The sequence below is a fragment of the Alexandromys fortis genome, unplaced genomic scaffold, assembly GCF_014885135.2.
Source record: "Alexandromys fortis isolate MF-2015 unplaced genomic scaffold, M_Fortis_MF-2015_v1.1 scaffold_3, whole genome shotgun sequence".
In the NCBI taxonomy this organism is placed as follows: domain Eukaryota; kingdom Metazoa; phylum Chordata; class Mammalia; order Rodentia; family Cricetidae; genus Alexandromys; species Alexandromys fortis.
Genome location: NW_026067909.1, coordinates 18,814,001 through 18,835,994, shown reverse-complemented (window position 1 = coordinate 18,835,994; position 21,994 = coordinate 18,814,001). Strand labels below are relative to the sequence as shown.

Here is a 21,994-nt window from a genome sequence, read left to right as displayed (position 1 = left end):
AGCCTCTACCACTGAGCTAAATAAACCCCAACCTTAAGACCTCTTTGTGTTCTCCAATGCCTCTGTCCATTCTGTGAGGGAGAACAGCGTGTTTTAAGGTTGCTAAGAGGCTGAAACAATGGGCTCAGAGAGGGCTGGGAGCTATGACTATTGCTAAGCTATTCATTGCTGTTACCAAGGTGTGGCTGTGTTGATGGCCCCACCTGTGGCCTGATCGTGGCCAAAGCTTTGTAAGAGAAATGCAAGTAGTCAGTGAAGTAGGGGCCTCCACGGGCCTCTGGAGTGCCTCCTGGTGTCTCTTTGGTCCTGTGATGTGGGATTCTGCACATGGCTCAGCCCGGAACACAGAGGTGAGGGACTGATTAAGTCCAGAGCTCAGGTTTTCCCCCTTCCTTGTCCTCAGGTGCACAAGTGTTGACACGGAGGATGCCACCATCTGGTATACCAAGTCCTTCCCTGCCGTTCTCCTTTCTTCCATCCAGTGACCTGGATGCATTACTGCTATGTTTATTATTGCCAGTGTCCAGCACAGAGATCAGCCCTGTGTTGTTAAATGAATGAGTAGATGTGACAGGGGTCTGGTTAGTGACCAGGTGTCTACAGGGACTGGGAAGATAGGAAAGGATGAGTTACAATGGAGCAGGGAGGGGACAGGAGAACAAGGTGCAGCGGAGGCAGGAGAGTCCTGGGAACAGGCTACTGGCCAGAGAACCCGTTAAGGCAGAGGACCTTGACAGCTCTGGCCAGCCCCCAGCTGATCTACCACCTCAGCTACACCTGGGCTGCAGGCCAATAGAGAAGTTCCCGTAGGCTACTACAACCTCTGACCCCACCCAGAATCTGTTGCATCCTCCTTACAAGAAAGCACAAAGGTCCCTACAGGTGGGGCAGAGGCAGGAACCACAGGACATCTCCTCAGGCCTACTTGGAGGTCCCTGGGGATTCTGGTTACCCTGATCCCTTTCCACTTGTGTCTGTCATGCCTTGCTAATGGCCCATCTAAGAGTGCCAATCCAGCACTTCTGAAGTCCCCATCTGCCCTATGGCAGGTAGCACCAATCATTCTTGCACTGTCCTGCCAAGCCCCGGGAAGCCTAGATGCTTCGACTGCCGGCTGCTAATAGACTGACTGAGGGTCATCTCTGAGGGCTAGGAGATTCACAGATCAGAACTGGAATACTAAGGACAACTCCAACAGCAAGTAAGTGGTGGTAGCAGTGGGGGTGGCTTCAGGATTTGGGTTTAATCCCAAGCACGAGGGCAGTCAGGAAAGGATTTGATTTCATTCCTTCAGATGCCCAAGCCCTGGCCAGAGCCCCAGGGCACAGGAGTGAAGGCCACTGCTGCCTAGCCCCTACCAACAAAGCCTTCCTTTATTAAATAGAGATCGTGTTACATTCCACTTGAAGGAAATGGGGCGTGGTGAGGGACACGTCCAGGTTGGATACCCCAAGCCCAGTTCCCAGGGGGCTATGATGGGTAAAACAGGGTCCGGATCCTATGTAGCTTGCCCAATCCATCCAGTCCCACATTCGGGGCCCCTGCCCACAACTACATCCTGAGGCTCCCCTGGTGGCACATTTTGGGAAGAAAGGGCACAGGCCTTTGGCAATTTTAGGACCAGGACCTCCTGGAGATGGGGTTGACGTAGGGAGGGAGGAGAAAGAGAGGCCTCTATGCAGAGGAATGGAGGGGCTGGGGGGCGGGTTGGACTCATTTTCAGAGCACTCTGGGGGCAGTTATCCCTCCACTGTGTTTAGATTGGAGACACTTGCCCCACCACTGGGGCCATCTAATGAGGTCACCTGGGAACAGGGTGAGAGATGGCCACAAGGGGGTGCTGGTGACCCAGGGCTTAGAGGCTGTAACGGAGCACACTCTGGAAATCCAGTCACCCTAGAACAATCCCTTTCTGAAGACAGGAACAGCATTGGGAAGCAGCAGGACATTGTAGAGGGGGTACTGGCTGCTCAAGGGTACCCTCCCTAGGGCTGAGCCTCTCCCCGACATGGCTCCCAGCTCCTTGGTCTTTGGTGCTTTCTTGAAATTCTCTTGGTGGCAACAGAGCCCAGTGGGCAAGAGGTTCATCTCATGAAGTCCAGGGCAGGCTGTCCTTCCGTCTGTCCCAGGAGGAACGGGTAGGACTGGCTTAGTTCTGTCTCAACAGCCTGGCTGTTTATCTGTCCTTTCAGCTTCTGGCTCAAGCGGGCTCCGGGATTTCTGCACCAAGGCAACCATTTGCGCTAGCTCAGAGCCTAATTCAGGCCTGGGGCTGTGCCCTAGGCCTCCTGGGGGAAGAAGCCAAGCTTGGCTAGTGACATCCCCTTCCGAAGCCTCATGATCTCCCAGAACATCGGCTCAGCTGCAGACAGAGAGAGAGTTCATGGTCACTTCAGGCAACTGCCCTGGCTTCCTCTGACTTAGGGCAGGGCAGTGGTGGAGCACCCTTTCTGTTTGGTCAGACATACACCCTCTGCCACACAGTTGTCTTCATCGTGGGCTTAGAACTACACTTCTGTATTTGCAAATATGTCCCCACCTTGACCCAGAGATATGAGCAGGGCCCAGGGCATCCCTGTGTCTGGAGAAGGAAGAACCCAGGAGGCAGGGAACCCATGTTTTGGTGGCCATAAAGAAGAAAGAGTCACAGGAGAGCCTCATCATAAAGAACCTTGAATGTCAAAGCCAGTAACAGGAATGCTGTTTCTGCTGGCCCTAAGGATCTCTAGGCAGCATGACCCAGATATGTGGAAGGTGTCAGATTTGCTGCCCCAGTGAAGCAGAACCCATCACCAAGGAGGATCGGGGACACTTTATTAATATACAACACTTCCTTTTGCTGGCCTTCTGCTGAAGGAACTGTAGGGTCCTGCCTCTGCTGCTTCCAGACAGCTAGTCCTGGAAGGCACTTAATCAGCCCCATTCTGCCCTGTCGCCCTCCCGTGGGAACTATTCCAGAAAAGAACACTAGGGGGCACTCACCATCCTGCCGAACCAAGCCTTGCTGGATGTAGCGAATGTAGGTGAAGAAGTTGCATACTGCAGTGATCTGTGGGCAGAATGGAGAGGGTGTGACCCACCAGATTCCCCATACCCTAGGGTCCTCTCCAAAAGCCAGTGGAGACCCTATCCTGGAACAGTAAGTCCCAGGTACCTGAAAGAGCCAGGGGGCACTCTCTGACTCTGTTAGAGTTCGGCTTCCAAGGTTTAATTAACAGTCACAAGACTCCCACAGCTCCTGAGAATAACTGCTGTAACTGTCTGTAAGCAATGCAGCACGCGAGACGCACTCACCATGCACATTTTGCCAGTGATGAAGACTGGTAGAGTGCGGAGTTAGGAAGTGGTCAAACTGACAGAGGAAATCAGGCAGCCTGTGTCAGCATCCAAGCTTAGTCCCCTGTAGACCTGCTCCTGTTGACCAAGGAAGTCTGGGCCCACCAGACATAAACTGGGTACTGCGTGTAATTCCATGAAAGCCAATTGGAGTTGCTTTTCCAGGCTGCCTTGTCCCTAAGCTGAGAGCCCAGTATGGCTAGAGGCTTGTTCATTGCCAAGCTCTGGTGACCCTTCATTGGCACAGGCGCAGCCCCAAAGACTCTCGTAGAGAAGAGGGGCTCTGTTGTTAGCCCAGAAGCCATCCCCAGGCCTGGCCCCATTTCACTGCTTTTGAGGGTTTAGGTGACGTTGAACCCATGGTGCCCCGTTTTGTGGCAGGAACACAAGGCCAGCTCTTTGGCTAGGATGGAGGGAGGTCCGAGCTCAGGACTCCCTCTGAATCAAGCCAAAGCCAAGCCCTGTCTTGGTTGGCCTCCTTTCCCCGCCTCGTCCTGCTTCCCTCACCCCATTGTAAAGTTCCAGAAATGCCCGTGCAGTCTCTGCATCTAGAAAACCAGCCAAGGAACAGGTAGCTGGGCCCACAAGAGTCCTTCCCCAGGATTCTGGAACTGGGGAGCTCTACATATAAGGCACCCAGAGGCTGGCAAGTGAAAGAGACTGTAGGTAAGGTTGGCACTCTTGCTAGGCCTCCAAACCCATAGAAATTGCCAAGAGGCCAGAGAGGGTGCAGGGAACTGGAGTTGGGGGAGGCTGCCAAAGGCAGGATGGTGTGAGAAAGCATAGGAGCAGCCAGGTGTGGCTGAGCCTGGTGCTGGGAAGGGGAAACAAGGCTGGTGGAGAGAAGATGGCGCAACTCCGATGCCAGGTGAGTAGCTGGCAGGAGATAACCACAAGAGGCTCCTGAGCACGGAGTGGCAGAGTGGTAGAATTTCTCCCTAGGGCTGTGCTCTTGGTCAACACCTCATCCCTCAGTCTGTCTGAACAAGAATCACATAGCAAACCATTAGACCCTCCTCAGCTCGGGTCTCTTCCACTACACAGCTCTGCCAGGCAGCACCGGACACCAAGATCACAATAAAAGAAAGTGATGCATATAGTATTGCAAGACACAAGGTTCTGTTGACCTGTGGGTTGGGCTAGGAAGAGATAAAGGGGACTTGAGGTCACAGAACAGGCTCTGGGCACCCTGCAGATACAAAGTAGGAGCTGCCTACAGTTCAGTCCAAAGACTCCATGTCTAGACTGTGTGGCCCCAGAGTACTCCTCACTCTGTTTTTAAAGGCCATGTGGTAGAAGCTGAGGGTGTCCCTGGCTTACAAGGACTTTCAGGGACACATAGAACTGAATCCTACCGACAACGGCAGATGCTTAGAAAGGAACCTACGTGAGCTGAGCTCTGACTGCAGGCTGCAACCTGGGCTGGGGTTGCCTGGTGCATCAGTATCCAGTCTCCTGGCCCAGGAGAAAGGTGAGAGAATGAGAACAGCCAGACGTGGTGGCTCACACCTTTAATCCTAGCACTCAGGAGAGGCAGGTCAAGGTCAGCCTGGTCTATATAGCAAGTCCTACAACAGCCAAAACTGCATAGAAAGACCCTGTCTCAAAACAAAACAACAAAAAAGAGTATATTACCTTTTGGATGAAGATATAGCCAACTGGTAGAGGGCTTACCTACCATGCCCAAAGCCCTGGGTTCAATCTCTAACATGATAAAAACCAGGCATGGTATAGAGTATGTCTATAATTGCAGCACTTGGGAAGTGGAGGCAGGAGGATCAAAGTTCAAGGTTATGTTTAGTTGCAGAGCAACTGGGTTGTGAGAGGTTGTTATCTCAAGCCCCTATATTTAGGGTCATTTGTCACACAGCAATAGGAAATCAAGACATTTGCCCTGGCTATGGTCGGGGTCAGTCTCTGCACCTCTGAGGATAGTAGTTCAGGCTGTGCTTCTAGGCCAGCGGTCCAGAGTTCTAGCCCCTGTGGTCCCAAACAAGCCGAGTGACACTTGTGAAGGATGACTCACCCTGGCCCGGGATGACGGTGAGATGTAATAATGACTCTCGGAGTCCCCGAGGCGGATTCGGTGGTGGCAGGTACGGGCCAGTCCGCTCAGGGCACACGTGCTGAGGAGAGCAGAGGAAGTGTAAGGGGCCGAATGAGGCCCACAGAGGCAGGGGACAAGTACTAGCTAGAGGATGCACATAGAATTAGCACAGGAAGCAGATGGGAAGTAGGGCCTGGCCTCCCTTTCCCCCTCCTCCCAGCTTCCAAAGGAGCCCAGGGCCAAACAAATCTGTGGGATGGGGCAAGAGTCCTCAGGAAAGACCTTGAACACAGCTGGATCCATGCCTACTCCCCCACACCCCTACCACCCACCCATGTTCCTTTCCCCACACAGGCAGAGGAGCTTGGTCAATCTCATATCAAGTATAACAGAGCCTCCCTCTCTGCAGCCTCCAGAATTCCCCCCTCATTCCTGGGGACCTTATGCATAATCAATTCTTTCCCTAACTGAATTCTGCTCTGACTGCCTCCTATATCCACAACTAACCCTGTGTCGTCCCCTGCCCACCAGGCCTCACTAAGAAACCCCTCCCATGCCACCTCTCTCCTCAGCCAGGTCTGGGAAACTGACTTAGCACCTTCAGCTACCCACATACTAGGTTTCTGTGGTCCTGAGTGCCCATTGTCCAGCCTCCCACTCGCAAATCTCACTCCTCCACTGGTCTCTGCCTTCATGATGAAGTCTAGAGCATCACCTACTGGGCTCCTTCCCCCACATCTGGGCTCCTTCCCCCACATCTGCACCTGGTTGCCATGTCCCCGGCCTACACCATTCCTTCTGCTTGAATCCCCTCAGCTTCTTCCAACCACGCTCTTCTTTACCTTTCTTCTCTATGTTACAGCCAGGAGCCTCTCCAAAGGTCACGTCTAACTCATCTTTCCCCGTAGCTTCCCTATTGTCCAGGAAATACAGAATCCCAAGTAAAGGACAGTTGATTGTGTTTGTTGCCTTTTCCTTACTGGGAGGCTGAACCTTCAGTGAAAGGTCACCAGAAATTTTTCTTTTACGGTAACACATGCTGATGACCCCTAAAACGCCCACCTAGTGAACTGGTACCCTAAAGGGCAGGAGCCCTTTAAACTCTGGCCTCAAACAACCCCTAGAGACTCAACCCCAGCTCCCCGATCCATAGCTAGGTCCTGACGCTGAGGTGTTTACACTCTGTCTTCCCTGGCCTGTATTCATTCTGTTCCCTCTGCCTGTAAAACTGGCTCAGATGTGCCCTCTGTGTGGCCAGGCTTCCTTTGTGGGACCAGTCCCCCCAGGCCAGCTCTGGAATGCCAAGGGCGGGGAACATGCCTGACCCTCAGTCTTCCTTGACTTCCTTTGCCACCCTGCTCAGTGCTGGCTGAGCAGGTAAACTGCCTGCCAGGGCCGTGAGTAATTTATTGGCCAGAGACAGAGCCAGCCGCTAGCAGCCACTTATACGCCACATCAGAGTCCAGTATCTCTGCGGGATAGAAGAGGAGGGAGAGCTCGCGCGGACGACGCCAGCCAGAAGAGACACCCCAGTTGGCAGCAGGAATCTTTGTCGGAGATACTTCCTGGTCCTAAATGGGGACAGTGATGACTGTTCCTCTCTTGTTTACTGCCTTCACTTTTTTTTTTTTAAAGCAAGGTTTTGTGTAGCCCAGGCTTGTCCTGAACTTGCTATATATAGCCAAGAATGACCTTCAACTTTTGGTCTTCCTGCCTCTACCTCCCAAGTGCTGGAATCACTATGCTTAGTTTTAAAAAGTGCTGGGAGTGGATTCCATGACTTTGTACATGCTAGTCAAGGACTTATTCATCTCTTAAGAGTCCCTAGGCTAGGGGGCTGGAGAGATGGCGCAGTGGTTAAGAGCATTGCCTGCTCTTCCAAAGGTCCTGAGTTCAATTCCCAGCAACCACCTGGTGGCTCACAACCATCTGTAATTAGGTCTGGTGCCCTCTTCTGGCCTGTAGACATACACGGACAGAATATTGTATACATAACAAGTAAATAAATAAATATTTAAAAAAAAGAGTCCCTAGGCTAGGTCATAAACCACAGGAGACAGTCACCCTGAATGTTACTGTCCCCACCCACCCTGAGGCTCTATATCCTATCCTAGACTCAGGATCCTGTCCTAGTCCCCTAGGGTGCTGCCCGAGGCTCCATTTTGGACTTTCCCACCAAAGCAGAAGGGGCCCAGGGCACTAAGCTTACTTCGTGGTGTTCCATTCAACGGTGGGCACCTTTGCAGCGGGCAGAGTCTGTGAAGCCACAGGCTCGATGGTGAGTGTGTTGTCCTCCACAGCCGCCCGCACCATAGCTGAGAGCTGCAGCAGAGCAGGGCAGAGCCGTGAGATGCTGGGTGACTGGGAATTAATGGACGGGGTCCCCACCTGGCCACACCTTTGGACCCTTCAGCCCACCTCACCTCCTGCACTGTGAAGTCGAGGCAGGGGCCCACATCCTCCCGGTATACCCTTTCCAGGAAGGGGCAGTCCTTATCCAGGGTAGGTGATGCCCTCCAAGCCTGGAACTCTGAAAATAGGGTCGTATCTACCTGCAGGGGAGGGGAGCCAAGTAGGGGCAGTCAGGGATGAGAGTGAGCACCTCAGAGAAGGCAAGTGGAGAGGCGAGGAGGGAGACTCAGGAGGGCTCAGGGGACCATCAGGCCTGTCCTCAGCAGCCATGCAGGGGAGCAGAGTCCAGGGGAAGAAGAGGTCCTGTCTGCCCTTTGCACCAAAGAATTTAGAACAACACAGTTTGTGTCTGGGTGTACATTAAGTTTCTTGGCACTGTAAAATGACAGACTTGGATCTGGGGCCTTGGCCGGAGTGCTGCTACTGACTCCGTTTGGAAGAAAATACCAAGAGCAAGCCCGTAAGAACCTGTGGGTGCCCACAGGAACCCATGGGTCTCTGGACATCTGGAATGCACATATAGGTACATGCACACAGGAGAGGACATTCCACAGGTTTCCCTGCTGCCCACTAGAGGAGGCAAAGATGGCCTGCCCTGGGCTGCATGCACAATCAGTGAATCCCACAGGGGAGAGGAGAGGTGGCCCCTAAAGGAGCCATTACCTGTCGGGAAAAGGAGAGAGAGGAAGCGGAGTTGGGGGCCGTGGGGAGCCGCCAGGCTGGCTCGTAGGTGAGGTGGATGGCCTTGCTGGGTATCACGCACAGCAACAGGGAGAGTAGAGGGGGCAGCCCAGGCTGGGCCCGGGGATGGGTGGACAGATGGACAGACAGACATAGAGACAGGAGGAAGGAGGAGATGTCAGTGTCCAATGAGAAGTCAGTGCTCTGAAGGGGACTGAGAGGGCTTTGCTTGCACTTCCTTATAAGCTCAGGAGAGAGTTCTGAGCTAGGATAGGCTTCAGCAAGAGCCCCAGGAAGCTGGATCTCACTCCACATCTATCCAGTGCTCACCAGATACAGCCTGAACTGGTCTTCTCATGTCACCACAGTTCCTCCCCCTGAGGGGGATGGCGGGAATGTGGCCTGTGAAGTATTGGAAGTGCTAACAACTACCCAAGGACCTGGGGTCATGCCTGGACCAAGCCTCCCTCCCCTTTTCCCTGCTGAGGCAGGAGAGAAATGCTTTTCTAAGGTCATACTTGCCTCAGCACAGTGCTGAGGACCCTCGAGCACGTAAGTACAGGGTGGACTTAGACATCAAGACTGTAACCACAAAACACCAGGTAGTCCCTTCTAGATGTCCAGTGGCACATGTCTGTCACTCTTAACATAGGAAGTCTATCTCTGAAGAGGTTTCCTGAGAGAGGACCTTTAGGTTCTAGGACTGCTCAAGGTCAGAGATTACTGCTTGGAATCAGAGGAGCCTGTCCATCCTTCACAGTTCAAGGGACCCAGAAGCCCAGAGAGGGAAGAGACAGGTGGTAGGTCCCACAGGAGGGGTCAAGCTGGCTCTTCAGAATGCTCACTTGGCTGGTTAAGCAGGATCACCCCTCCCTGTTGTGAGCCCTCTATAGCTTGTGCCTCACCTCCTTGCCTTCTTTGTCTGGGGTAGGAATATGCCCTGCAGTGGGGCACACAACTGGGCAGAGGGAACTGCTGGTACTCTTATGGCGTGAATGGCCCTTTCGGGGTCCAGCCTTGGTGGGGCTCAGCAGCTGTGGGTGGAGCTCACGGTTGGGAGAGGCTGGCGTGGATGTGATGACCAGTGTCTTCAAGGCTGTCACCTCTGCCTGCAACATATCAATCTGGCCCAGACAAGATGGCCATCAACCCCAATGCAGGATTCATATCACCATGGCTACCACGGCCTGGCAGCCAAGCAGCCCCAGCAGTAACTAGCCTTAGAACAACCTCTAAATCATCCATTCTACAGAGAGGGAAACCAAGGCTGAGAGGAGACATGGCCTGCCTCTGGTCACATCAGGAGGCTCTGCTGGAGGCCTTCTCTGGGAACTTTTCTATTGTGTATTCAGAGATCTCCAGAAGCCAAGGACAGCTCAAGCTTCACATTTACTGATTGGCAAGCGCTCTGAGAAAGGATGCCTGTGTTCTACAGCCATGGCCCATATTTCTGAAGGTAAACCTAAAATAATCATTGGGTCCTCCTGGACTACAGCAGACCAAAACAAATCTCCATGGTGGAATAGGAGCACCAATGGAGTCTGGAGGCCCTGGGCTACTTAAATTCAGACCCACTCTGCCTGTCCCAGACCTGGTTCTCTTGTTCCCGATGCTGAGTAGATCTGTGAGGAACCTGTTGCATGCCCTTGCTGGTTGAGGCCAGTACACCCCATCAAGGACTGGCTAGATACACAGGGATGGGTCTCACCTTGCCCCAAGCCTCCTTCAACTGCTTTTCTGATGCAGCCTGCTTCATGTTGGCTTCCCGAACCATCTTGTGAGCTTCCTAGAAGAGGGGGCACCTCTGCATGAGTGGTCACAAGACACCGGACCACTGGGCCACCCATCCCCAGGCTGCCCAACGTACCTCGAACAGGCTGGCTGTCAGTTCCTCCAGCTCTTGCTCCAGCTGTGCACGCACCTTGCAAAGCCGTTCACACTCCTCATCTTTCAGCTTCAGCTCCTGGGTGCAGGCAGGAGACTGTCAGCCTGCCCTAAGCAGGCACCATCTCCCCAGCCTGGTATGAAGCTTGGGACCACCAGCTCACTTCACCGGTGTCTGACAATCGGTGCTACTTTAGCCCTTGCACGAGGTTAAGACCCCAGCCCAGCAGCCTAGCAGAGCTAGAAGCAGATTTCCGGATGAGTTAAGATATATGAAAACATTGAAGACTTCTGAGACGTCGGTGGTAGAGCGCATGCTTAGGATGCTTGGAGCCTGGGTTTAAACCAGCATCTTCCTTTGAGTCCCCAGGACTCCAGCATAGGCCTGGCATGTAATGACCCCTCTTCCCTTCCACAGCTATCTGGGTTCACTCAGTCTGGCTTCTCTTCCTCAGTCCCCAACCCTACCCTGGAGCACCCACCTTCTGGGCTTTGTACAGCTCCTCCTTCAGGAACTCTGAGCCCTTCTCTCGGATCTCCATGGAGGAGCTGCGCAGGCGTGACACATCCAGCGGAACAGCTGCTGAGTGTTCTTCACCCTGGGCCTCCTTCCGGGATGCAGAGGCTTCCACCAGGCTTCCTGGGGACTCCCTGTGATCTTTGCTGAGGCCAAGGTTTTTCCAGGGGACTGAGACAGCTGAGAGGCCCGTCGGGAGGCCCTCGTCTGGTTGGGGTGGGCTGCAAGGCAAACAAGGGCATCAGCACACACAGGCTGGAGACTCAAGACCTGCCGAGCTGAGCCCAGGGACCAAGCCTAGGCCACATACCTGTCACTTGAGCCTCAGTCTGTCCATCTGTAAAATAGAGTCACTACAAGCTGTAACCGGAATGTCACAAGGGCAGAGTGACCAAGCATGAACTCTCTTAGGGGCTAAGGCAGAACTCATTCACCTTTGTCATCCACCATCCCCAACCTAGGGTGCAGGGCAGTGCTTGGTATATAGAGGTGGCCAGCACTAAGTCCAAACACAATTCACATTTGTTGAGCAGACACATGAATATAAATGTATCAATGCTTAGAATGAGTCTCTACTCTTACACTGTAGGTGGGGACTGTCCCAATGATTGTCATTCCCAAGAATTGAAGGAGCTAGACAAAAAACCTGGATACAGACGAGGCAGTTAAGTGGGATCCTTCCTCAACATAGTTAAAGCAAATCGAACTGTATCAATAACATGGCATCGTTAATGGCATTATCAATATGATAGATGTTCACAAAGGCGGACCAGAGAGGAAGCACCAGACCTCAGCAGGCAGCAAGATTCTACAAATAGCCCAGGCACACCAGACCCACTTCCTGCCACCCCTGGATTTTGTGAGGAACAAAATGCAGCTTTCCTTGGCCTTCTGTGTGATTTCAGACAAACATCCCCTCTTCAGGAAGCCTCACGACCCGCCCCCCACTTGCTGAAGCTGAAGCCCGAGAGGCACTGGGGTGCTGCCCTTAACCAGCCCCCACCTCCAAGCTACAGTACCCCTTAGAAAGCAGACCCTAAAGAGGGAAGAGAGGAAGGTCTGGCCAGTGGCCGTTGTGCCAAGACAGCACCTCTAGATTCGCTTGCTCAGCAAAATCAGGGGCTCCTGAGCCAGCAGCCTCAGAACAGCGGCTTGGCGGGTTTGGGGGAAGGGGAGCTGGACTGACTGACTGATAACAGTGAGAAGTGAGGGGGAGGGGCTCAGCCAAGCCTGCACTGGAAGAGCACAAGGCCAATGAAACTGGAGACTGTCCCCCTCTCCTGTCCTCGAGACCCTGAGAAGTTCAAAGAACCTCTGAGCCTCAGTTTCCCTCTGAGGAACACAAAGAAAGTGAGATCTTAGCAACCACAGCAGTGAGTCCACTGCCCAGGCCAGCCTTCTCTCTGCTCTGGAATGGGCCCAACATGTGGCCTGAGGCTCCTGGAATTGGGCCCTAATTGACAGGGACTGGGCGTCAGTGGATGTAAGATAAGGACAGAGATTCACCATGCCGCCAGTGTGTGTGACAGACAGACTTTCCCAATACCATTGTTGGGGGGCAGGTCCAGATGACACAGGGTCCTTGAGGCCTGAGCCCCCAAACAGTGCTGTGGTAGCTGTACTGGATGAGAACTCTGGCCAGAGATTGAGAGTTTTGTCTGTGTGTCAGTGTCTGTGTGTCTGTAATGGTATATGCATGTGTGTACATGGATATGGAGGTAAGAGGTCAACCTTGGATGTTGCCCCTCCAGGGTTATTGCAAGAGCTGGGATCTGAGGTTTGCTAATTGCTTAGGCTGGACAGGGGGCTCAGGGATTCTCCTGACTCTGGTTCCCTATGATTACAAGAGTGTGCCACCATGTCTGGCTCAAACTCAGGTCCTCTTGCTTGCTATAGCACGTTACCAACTAAGCCAACTCTCCAGCATGTGTGTTGGGGGGGGGGTGGACATTCCAGTCTGCAGACCCTCCTCCCTTTTTACTTCGCATCTGTAAAGCCAGTTCTGATGATCCACAAAGTTCAGAGAAGGAAGGAAAGGGTTCCACAGGTCCCTGTAGCCAGACTCTCTGACTGCCCACACACGTCAACCAGTATGTCAACCCTTAGATCTCCAGTAGGTTGGGAATCCACCATCTCTGTACTACCTCAGTCCAGGTGGTGGACTTGGGGATACATTCTTTTTTTTTTTTTTTTTTTTTTTTTTGTGGTTTTTCGAAACAGGGTTTCTCTGTGGCTTTGGAGCCTGTCCTGGTACTAGCTCTTATAGACCAGAGCTGGCTTCGAACTTACAGAAATCTGCCTGCCTCTACCTCCCGAGTGCTGGGATTAAAGGCATGCGCCACCACCGCCTAGTTTGGGAATATGTTCTTCTGTGAGGCATACTATGGGATGGGAATGGCTCTTCTAGGGACGACAGATATTAAGAGTCACAGTTAGAGCCGGGCATGGTGACGCACATTTGGGAGACAGAGGCAGGCAGATCTTTGTGAGTTTGAGGTCAGCCTGATCTACAAAATGAGTTCCAGGACAGTCAGGACTGTTACACAGAAAAACCCTTCCTGGGGTGGGGTGGGGGGACAAAAAACAAAAACCAGCCAAGGTCAGAGGCAGATGGGTGTCCCGCATCCCCCATCCTGAAGCTGACTTAGGAGCCTGGGGCCCCCACATACAGGAAATGCTCTCCTGGGTCACTTCCCCAGGAAACAGAATGCAGTGGCTACAACTCTCACTCCAGCAGGCAGCAGGGATTTTTGTCCCTATCCTCTAAGCATAACTGAAGGAGAACTCCTGAACTCTGTAGCTTGTTAGTCATGCAGACACTCCAAAACCCTCTTTGGGTCAGGAGATCCTGTCCAGAGCTAAACAGGATCGCTTGAAACACTTCTACACCCAGCCTGAACAAACCAGCCTTCTCTGGGCTCTTCAGCAAGTGGGCATGGCCCTCGGCAGCTCTTTCTACAGTTAAGAATCCCTTCTCTCTTCCAGGCCACAATGGTTCACTAAATAAACAGCAGAGGGGGCCCTGAGCGCAGCTCTGGACCCGGAGGAGGCCAGGACTGGCAGCACACATCCTATGCCCCCGGAAGCTACAGGAACTGACTCTCAGGGAGGCATTGCCATGGTACTGGGGCAGGATTCAGACTCATTCAGGAGACTCAGAATGACAGACATGACATTCAGGCAGCATCACGGTGCCAGGAAAGGTTTTGTGGCTCTCTATTAGCAGCTTACAAGTCCAGCACAGTCTAAGTCTTCAGGCCCAAACCAACAAGTACATGGTAGGGTTCCTGGTTCCTGGTTAGTGTTCTATGTATACTGGTTACTTGTTAGGGTTCCTGGTTCCTGGTTAGTGTTCTATGTATACTGGTTACTTGTTAGGGTTCCTGGTTCCTGGTTAGTGTTCTATGTATACTGGTTACTTGTTAGGGTTCCTGGTTCCTGGTTCAGGTTCAGGTCAGCCCACCAGGTCAGCCACTATGGTGTCATGACAGTGTTGCAGTGAGAAGGGCTCCGCAGTCGGATTTTAACGACAAGGTAACCAAGCATGAGACAAGGTTGGGGACTGGCTTGGAATACACAGCAAGGAGGTGGTGGTAGGATGGGAACTGGACCCAGACTGCAGGCACAGCACAAACAGCATGTGACCTGCCCCTCACAAGCGGGGATGAATGGAGGTTTCGCAGAAGTGAGGCAGGATGCAGATGGGGTTTGAGGAAGTTGGAGACAGAGCCCAAGTAAGGGTGGAGTGGTGAAGCGTGATGCCTAGGGCTGCCTTGCCTGCCAGGCAGGAATGGGCTGGGAGAGGACACACCACAGTCAAAGCATTATAGGGGGTCTGTGGGCATGGGCAGGGGTGGAGCAGGACTTGGGTAGGAGGGCAGGCAGAGCATGCGGCGCAGTAATTGATTAACTAAGCTAATTTAAAAGCAAGGGACTGCGAAATGAGAATGGTGGAATGGGAATGAGGAAGTGGGAGGGGGTCTTCAGGGAAGCGAAAGGGGGTGGCTCGGGCTTTTGGGAACTACAGGGTGCTGTGGGTGGTTAAAGGGAAAAGGCAGGACAGTGGCAGCTGTTGGGAGATACCAGCAGGAACAGCAAGCATCTGAGACTGGGCTTAGGGGTAGAAAGGGGGGGGGCACATCTTGTTTCTCTGATGGTAGGGATCTGGAGTTGGGTCAGAATCCAGTGAGCCAAGGCAAAGAGGCACAAGGGACAGGGTGGACTGAAGGGGAATAGGGCAAAGGGTGGGAGGGATGTTAGGCCACCAATGGAGGGGAGGGGGGCAGATAGGGGAGGGTTTTAAGAACAGCAGCAGACCCTAGTAGGTAGGAGGAAGAGATCAAGAGACTACATAGGTGGTTAGGCCAGATTCTTCCTGCTACTGCCCCCAGGGTAAGCCAGACCAGCCCAAGAGGGGGACTCAAGCCTCTGTCTCTCCACCAAGAGCCAGGCCAGGCCTAGAAAAGTGAGGGCCACATGTTCTGCTTGTATAAGCTTTGCGCGGGGGGGGGGGCTTTCTGTACGCTTAATTCAAGATTTCACACACACACATACACACAAATGCACATGCATGTGCACACGTGCACACACTTGCGTGCGCACACACAGATACCCCTAAGACCACTGACATATAGCATGTATCTACCGCCTACTCTGCCAGCTTCCATATCCTGATCCATAGCTGCAAGGAAGCTTCCAGGAGCTGCCATGGCATCCCTTTCTCCTACCCTCTTCACTTTGTACCTTCCCTGCCTCATTCCCCAAAGTTTACTGAGTATATTTCCAGTGTGGTGACCGGCAGGGCTCTACTGAGGGTCTGGTCTGATCCCGGACACAAATGTGCTGGGCAAGGAACAGCAGGCATGACGCTTCCGTCTGTTAAAAGGCCAGGGTGGGTGGAGAGATCACAGGGGCTACACAAGTCCTTCCCAAAGGGAAGGCCTCTCTGCCTGACCCTGGGGCTCTCAGTCCCCTGTGACCTAGGTCTCAGGGAAGGAGTCCTCTGAGCAGGAAAGGCTCAGAACAGTGAAATGACTTGCTCAGGATTGCAACTCTGGAACTCCCTAGTCACTGCCTGGGGCAAAGGCATGGCCCTTGACACCTAGGAAGCTGGGTGATCTCAACTATTTTTCTTAGCAGTTCAGTAGAGTTTGGTCCCCAGTGAATGGGGAATCTGAGACCAGAGGGCCACATCAATGTTATATGGCTGCTCAGTGTGTCAGTGTGACAGAAAAGTCCAGAACCAAAAAAAAAAAAAAAAGTCCAGAACCCACACTCTGGACTCTGATGACCAAATTCAGAGTGCCCAGGACTGTGTTAGGTACAGAAATTTTAATGTATGTATCATCCTCACTCCATCATCTAGATGTGTGGCCAAGACCACACGCCTATGAAACTATAGGAAACAGAGGAGAAGCCCAGTCTGGGCTCAGCCCCTTAAGGTGAGGCTAGACAGCTAGGCACAGCAGTGCAGCACCAAGGAGGCTAAGGCGAGAGGATCAAGAATTGTAGGCCAGGCTCAGTGAGATGGCTAAGTGAGGAAGGGGCTTGCTGTGTAAGCTTGGGGGCCTCAGTTCAATTCCTAGAACCCATGTAAAAGTAGAAGGAGAGTTCCAACTTCATAAAGTGTCCTGTGACCTCAACATGTGTGCGGTCACACGGGTGCTCTCTCCCCCATCTGACACACAAACCCTGCACACTAATAAAAATTTCTTTAAAAAGAGTTCTGGGTCAGCCTAGTCTATATGGCAAGAACCTGTGTCCAGAAACAAAGAAAACCAAACCGAGGATTGAGGCTGGAGTTACCGCTCAGTTGGTAGTGCACTTGCCCAGCACACACAAGGCTCTAGACTCCAAGCCAACACCACATAAACCAGGTATTGTTGCTCATGCCAGGATCTCAGTCCGTGGGAAATGGAGGAAGGTGGTCATCCTTGACTATACAGGGAGTCTGAGGCCAACCTATGCTACGTGAGACCCTGTACCCACTTCCCCTACTCCAAAATTCTGACTAGAGTTGCCATTTCCCCAAAGTTCAAGGTTTATGCTCTGAATCCTAAGAAGGATCTCTACTCCTGGCTCCTACAGGATCCAGTCACTTCTGTTCATCCCTGCCTAGGACCCTACAATGAACAAACACCCAAGAGTGATAGCTCAGTTCATCTTATAGCAGGAAGTTAAGCCCCAGGAACCTTAGACTGCCCAGATCCCAACTCTTCCTGAGCTAGGGTCCACAGCTCCTAGGATATACCTCTTGGAGATAACATGGACTTCTAGAGAGGGTCACATAGAGTGACCTCGTGACGTATGACCCTGAGCATGGTCCCTCTAAACCGCTGCAGGGAGTGGAATGCTTTAAGTGCATGCTAGAAGGTCAGACACTGGTCCCTATGTCCAAGGGCTGGAGAGAGGGCTCTGTGGGTAAGAGTGCTTGCTGCATAAGCATGAGGTCCCGGGTTCAGATCCCACTTGGCCATAGGTACCTGCTAACTCAGCACTGTGAGGGGACATGGTACAGTGAGAATCACTAGGGTATATTAGCCACCAACTTAGCTGAAAAACAAGTTCCAGGTTCAGTGAGGGGCCCCGTCTCAAGGGAACTTACAAGGGAGAGAGACAGACACCTGGAATCTCCTCTGACCCCCATGTGTACAGACACACACACACACATACACAGAGCTCGAGCTGGTCCCAGCCCAGAAAAGGGGACCTGTATCCTGAGGGTCACACAGCAACTGTCTGGGTCCACCCAGCATAAAGGCTCACAACTCCCTTCAGACGAGGCTGCTCCTCAAACACACAGCTCCAGACAGGATCAAAGGCCTGTATCCCCAAGCAGGACTGCCTCAATCTCTACAGGCACCAGGAACCCACCCAAACACTTTGCAAGCCTAGCTAACCTCTTTCCCACGAGTGAAATTCCAGCAAACACAGGCTGCTGCTTTCTGCTTCCTCTAAAAGATCCAAGCCTGTCCACACACCACATGAACTCAGGTTTGGTACCCTGGCTGGGGTGGAAGCCCCATTTTTCCCCTGGGATTTCGGGTCAGGCTCAGCTGGGGCCCATGAGATGAGCTAGATCTCACCTGTTCCACCCTCCAGGGACTTTCCTCCTTCCTCCCATCCTGGGACAGTCCTTAGCAGGAACACCCCAGGCCAGGCCAGGGAGAAGGTATTTGCCCAAATTCAAGAAAGGGCACCAACCTTTGTGAACACGGGGCAGGATCTCCTAATCGATTGGCCAAGAACAGGAATAATGGTCCTAACAGATGGGAGTGGGTGAGGGATGTGGGAAGGGCTCACTCAAGTCTCAGGGTCTGTGCTGCTCTACTCCAGACTGCCGGTCAGCACAGACCCATCTCCATCTCGAATCGGAAGGTTCCAGTCAACTGGCCAGGGACCTTGAAGAGACACAGCCAGCTTTCTCAATTGCACTGTTTCCCCAGAGTTCATGGGTGTTTCCTCCTTTAAATGCGTGTCCCAGATTTACTTTGGGGTATACATACTACCACTCGTCCCTCATCCCCCATCCCCCACTTCTCTCATGAGCTCCATTGGAGCTGGGAGGAGTTGGCGCTGTCACCTTCCCACCCTGGGGCAACTCAGATCGGTCCCGCCAAGGTCCTTTAGGCTCTCAGGCAGCAGCGTGTCCTCAATGCTACCCTCCGCTGCAGGCAGGGCAAGGAGTGCAGATCATCTCTCAAGTGGGGTGCAAACAACAGCGGTGACCCCTCCTGTTTTCCTACTCCAGGCGGCCAGCGCGGCCCAGACCGAGCGCTGATCCACGGGCATGCAGGCACTTACCCGCTCCACATCCCGGCGTTCCCGCTCTCCGCGTTGCCGCAGCCGCGTCCACGCGCACAGCCAACTCTGCCCTGCAGCCTGTCAATCGCTCCACGGCAGGTCTGTCCCGCTGGCCGCCAAGGTTCGCGGCTCCGCCCCACCCCAGCCCTTCCCCTGCCCTGGGCGGGTCACGTGCCCGAGAGGCGGCCCCAGGCCACGTGCCCAGCCCCGCCCCTCTGCCGGCCCAGCCCTGTCCCTCCAGCGGCTTGGGGACGGTGATCCCGCGGAGCGAGGGCGGGATTGGTCCCGTCATTTCTCAGCCAGAGCTGGCCTCGGCCTTTCCCAGTCACACTCTGCCTCGTGCTTTTGGACCACTCTTGCTCGAGAACCTACAATGCCCCCCCCCGGGGGGTCTCAGCTCTGATTCTCGTGCAGATTGTCACTCAAAGCGGCCAGACACCACCTACACACTCACTCAGACTTCTAGCCCTGTTACCACTTTCTGGAGTGCGGAGCTCTGCATCAGTCTCTGTGTGACACTGACTTCTGGAAAGGGGTGGAGTAGACCCCAGACCAGTCCCATTCTTTAAGAAGTTAACCCAAGAGAGCACTACTTTGGCCCAATTTACCAATTTTGCTTTTCAGGGCCCTCCCCATGGACCTCTGAACACTGCTCATCCCAGCCTTTCCAGCCATCCTAAGCTCTGGAGACTACTCCACCAACCTCACAATCCTAGGTATTAAAAAAAAAACCTGTGAAAAGCTTGGATCCCTGGCCACTGGTCACCTGTCCCGTAGTTGCTCTGCCCTGCTTTTATCCTGGCCCAGACCACTGACCGGAATGAAGTTCAGCCTCAGATCAGGATCCAGTGAGTAGAGCCCATAGCTGATCCCTCCTGTAGTGCTGCTAGGACCAGCTCCCACAGGCAGGGTCTGCAGATCCCTCTGGGCTTCTGAGAACACATCTCAGTCATTCCTCCATCATTCTGCTGCCCCTTCTGAGCTGTCTAAGGACCCTGCAAAAGCAGGAGTCCCTCCAGGCTGGAACCCCACCTCCTTCCCTCCCTCCTTCCTTCCCACCTATCCTCTCCTTTAATCCCCTCTTCTCAGGGGTTCTGAGTCATGTATTACCTAGACTGATCTCCAGCTTCTGGGCTGAAATGATCCTCTCTCAACTTCCTCGGTGGCTGTGACCACAGTGTGTGCCACCATGCTTGACTTATGGATTCCAGACCTGCTTTCAAGGGCTTCTACTGCCAGAGCCTCAACTTACCAAGGACACATCTTCACCAACTAATAGTGTCTCCTTTCAAAAGAAAAAAGTCAAGCTGGAGAGATGGCTCAGCCAGCAAGAGCTTGCATTGTTCTTGCAGAGGAACCAAGTTTGGTTCCCAGCACCCACATTAGACAGCTGACAGCCTCCTCTGACTCCAGCTCTAGGGGATCTTGAGCCCTCTTCTGTCCTCTGGGGACTCCTGCATGAATGTGCACAAACCCACACATGCACATATATACACATAAACAAATATTTTTTTTTTTAAAAAAAAAAGCATAGAGTACTCCTTTTCCAGCTTATAGGAACAAGGACTCGGCGAGTGGAAGCCAGGCTGGAATCCAAGTCTTTTCCCACGGCTGGCATCTTATGGCGGGAGGAACCTGGACAGTCCTCCAGTGCATCCTTTCCACCTGACAGACTCTCTCAGCTTGGGTCTCTTGTGTTCTTCACTCTCTGGAGTGTTTATCAGGCCGTGCCTTCTCCGGGATAAGGACCAACCCCTTCTTGGAGCTGCCTGTGTTCTTCTACCCAGCCCAGCCCAGCTTAGGGGCTGGCCCAAAGCCATGTCAACATGTTTTTGTTGACTCGAACCCTTCACCAGCTGAGCCTTGAGCAAATGCTGTTTGCCTGCCCCTTGTGCTGGTTATTATCCAGGGGCAGCAGGAAAAGACACAAAGAGTTCAGGGCAGGGGCCTTGCCTTCCAAGACTTTAAAAGCCAAGGCAGAGATAAACTATAGCCCCGGGATTAGTGGCAGATAACGGGGAGAAGATGTCAGCAAAGGTCTGTGGTGCCAGGGGCAGAGGCCTCATCCTGAGAGCCCTTGAGGGAGGCCTCAAAGGACAAGCAAGTGGTCACCACCCTAAGAGCACTGGCAAGCAATTACCAACCAAAAATATCTTCTCATTTATACATCTAGACTCTGTGAACTCCCAAGCCGTACAGTTTCCTCCGGGCAGCACTGTGCCACTGGAAAGGAATGGACTCAGAGAAGCTGAGGAACCTGCCTGATGTTCCACAGCCGGGGGGGTGGTGAGGCGGAAGCTCTTTACAGCAGTTTCTCCAAGAGACAACCCAGAGCCACTGGTCTTGCTGGAAGCTGCGGCCGGGTCTGGCCACCCCCAGGAGGGTTACTGAACTCCTCTTAGGTGTCTGGCCCAGCCAGTGGGGAGGGGAAACTTAAAGATGTGTCCATAGTCACCAACCACTGAAAGTCTCGTCTTCCACGCTACCTCCTCCTGTCCACGCGCCCATCCCCAGCTCCTTACCCTTAGCCGCAGACCCTAGGCTAAGGCTGGAGGCACATGAGCCTTGGGAGACAGCCTGGATGAATCAGCCCCAGATTCTGCAGTTATGTCTGTTTCTCACTGTGACCTACGATGAGTATCTCGGACTCTCTCAGCTTCCCTTTCTGCCTTTAGTCTAACCCTCAAGTTAAACCAGACAATCAGGGCTCTTCTCTGAGTGCCCACCCTATAGAAAGCTCCTGAAATTCTTCCAGATTCAAAACAGCCCATTGTTCAAAGCCACTTCTGACCCCCATCCCCCCCCCCCACCTCCCCTCAGTGTCCCAAGACCAGAGCTCACCTGTTTGCATCCCAGGGCTCCTCTCTAAAGTTCCTCTCAGGTACAGGGCCCAAACCCGATGGGGCATAGCGGACAGTGCCTGAGCTCATGGCCAAGAACACTGGGCATGATCCTCTGGCAGGGCACTGCCTGGGCTTGTCAGAGGCTTCCATGCCTGCGGGCCAGGCTGAGGTCCCTTTGGATACCCCCAGGAGGGCAAGCAGCAGAGCCTGCCTCCGAGCGAGCGGAGCCGGGCAGAGCCTCCCACTAACCTTTGCTATCTCTCAGGAGCAGCAGCCCAGTGGCCGGGCGGGGCCTCCCAGACAGGCTTCTATCTTCCTAAACCCTTAATTATTAACTCCTGAAACTCAGCGGGCAGCGGAAGACATGGGCCTCCTTCCAGGGTTGTGGGCTGTGAGCTGGACAAGATCTACCTGGGAGCAGGAAGGAAGCTACTCCCCAGCGTTGATGCCCCGGGCTTCACATCCCTAGAG

General features: G+C 53.4%; 1 protein-coding gene across 5 annotated transcripts; it reads right to left on the bottom strand.

The window, feature by feature from the left end:
- Positions 1 to 1,350: 1,350 nt before the first annotated feature.
- On the bottom strand, positions 1,351 to 21,778 carry Rab3il1 (RAB3A interacting protein like 1). Of its 5 annotated transcripts, none has more exons than XM_050137251.1 (11): positions 18,681 to 18,827; positions 10,843 to 11,098; positions 10,344 to 10,439; positions 10,185 to 10,262; positions 9,382 to 9,600; positions 8,459 to 8,590; positions 7,807 to 7,935; positions 7,593 to 7,705; positions 5,363 to 5,462; positions 2,983 to 3,049; positions 1,351 to 2,362 (listed from the first exon to the last, which is right to left on the bottom strand). In XM_050137251.1, exons 1-11 carry the CDS (start codon positions 18,689 to 18,691, stop codon positions 2,280 to 2,282), a joined length of 1,284 nt encoding a protein of 427 aa, XP_049993208.1. In that variant the 5' UTR covers positions 18,692 to 18,827; the 3' UTR covers positions 1,351 to 2,279. The 5 variants fall into 5 exon arrangements, with proteins under 5 accessions (XP_049993208.1, XP_049993207.1, XP_049993204.1 ...); XM_050137250.1 differs by lacking the exon at positions 8,459 to 8,590 and adding an exon at positions 18,081 to 18,277 and having other exon boundaries at positions 18,681 to 18,803; XM_050137247.1 differs by lacking the exons at positions 8,459 to 8,590; positions 18,681 to 18,827 and adding an exon at positions 21,522 to 21,776.
- Between the last annotated feature and the right edge of the window lie 216 nt (positions 21,779 to 21,994).

Excerpts from the sequence above, each read along its gene's own strand:
- Rab3il1 (XM_050137247.1), bottom strand. The coding sequence starts at position 21,673 with ATGGAAGCCTCTGACAAGCCCAGGCAGTGCCCTGCCAGAGGATCATGC. Across the intron at positions 11,099-21,521 it reads GAGCCCTGGGATGCAAACAG|CCCACCCCAACCAGACGAGG; the intron begins GTGAGCTCTGGT and ends TTTGCCTTGCAG. Across the intron at positions 7,936-9,381 it reads CAGACAAAGAAGGCAAGGAG|GTAGATACGACCCTATTTTC; the intron begins GTGAGGCACAAG and ends CCTCCCCTGCAG.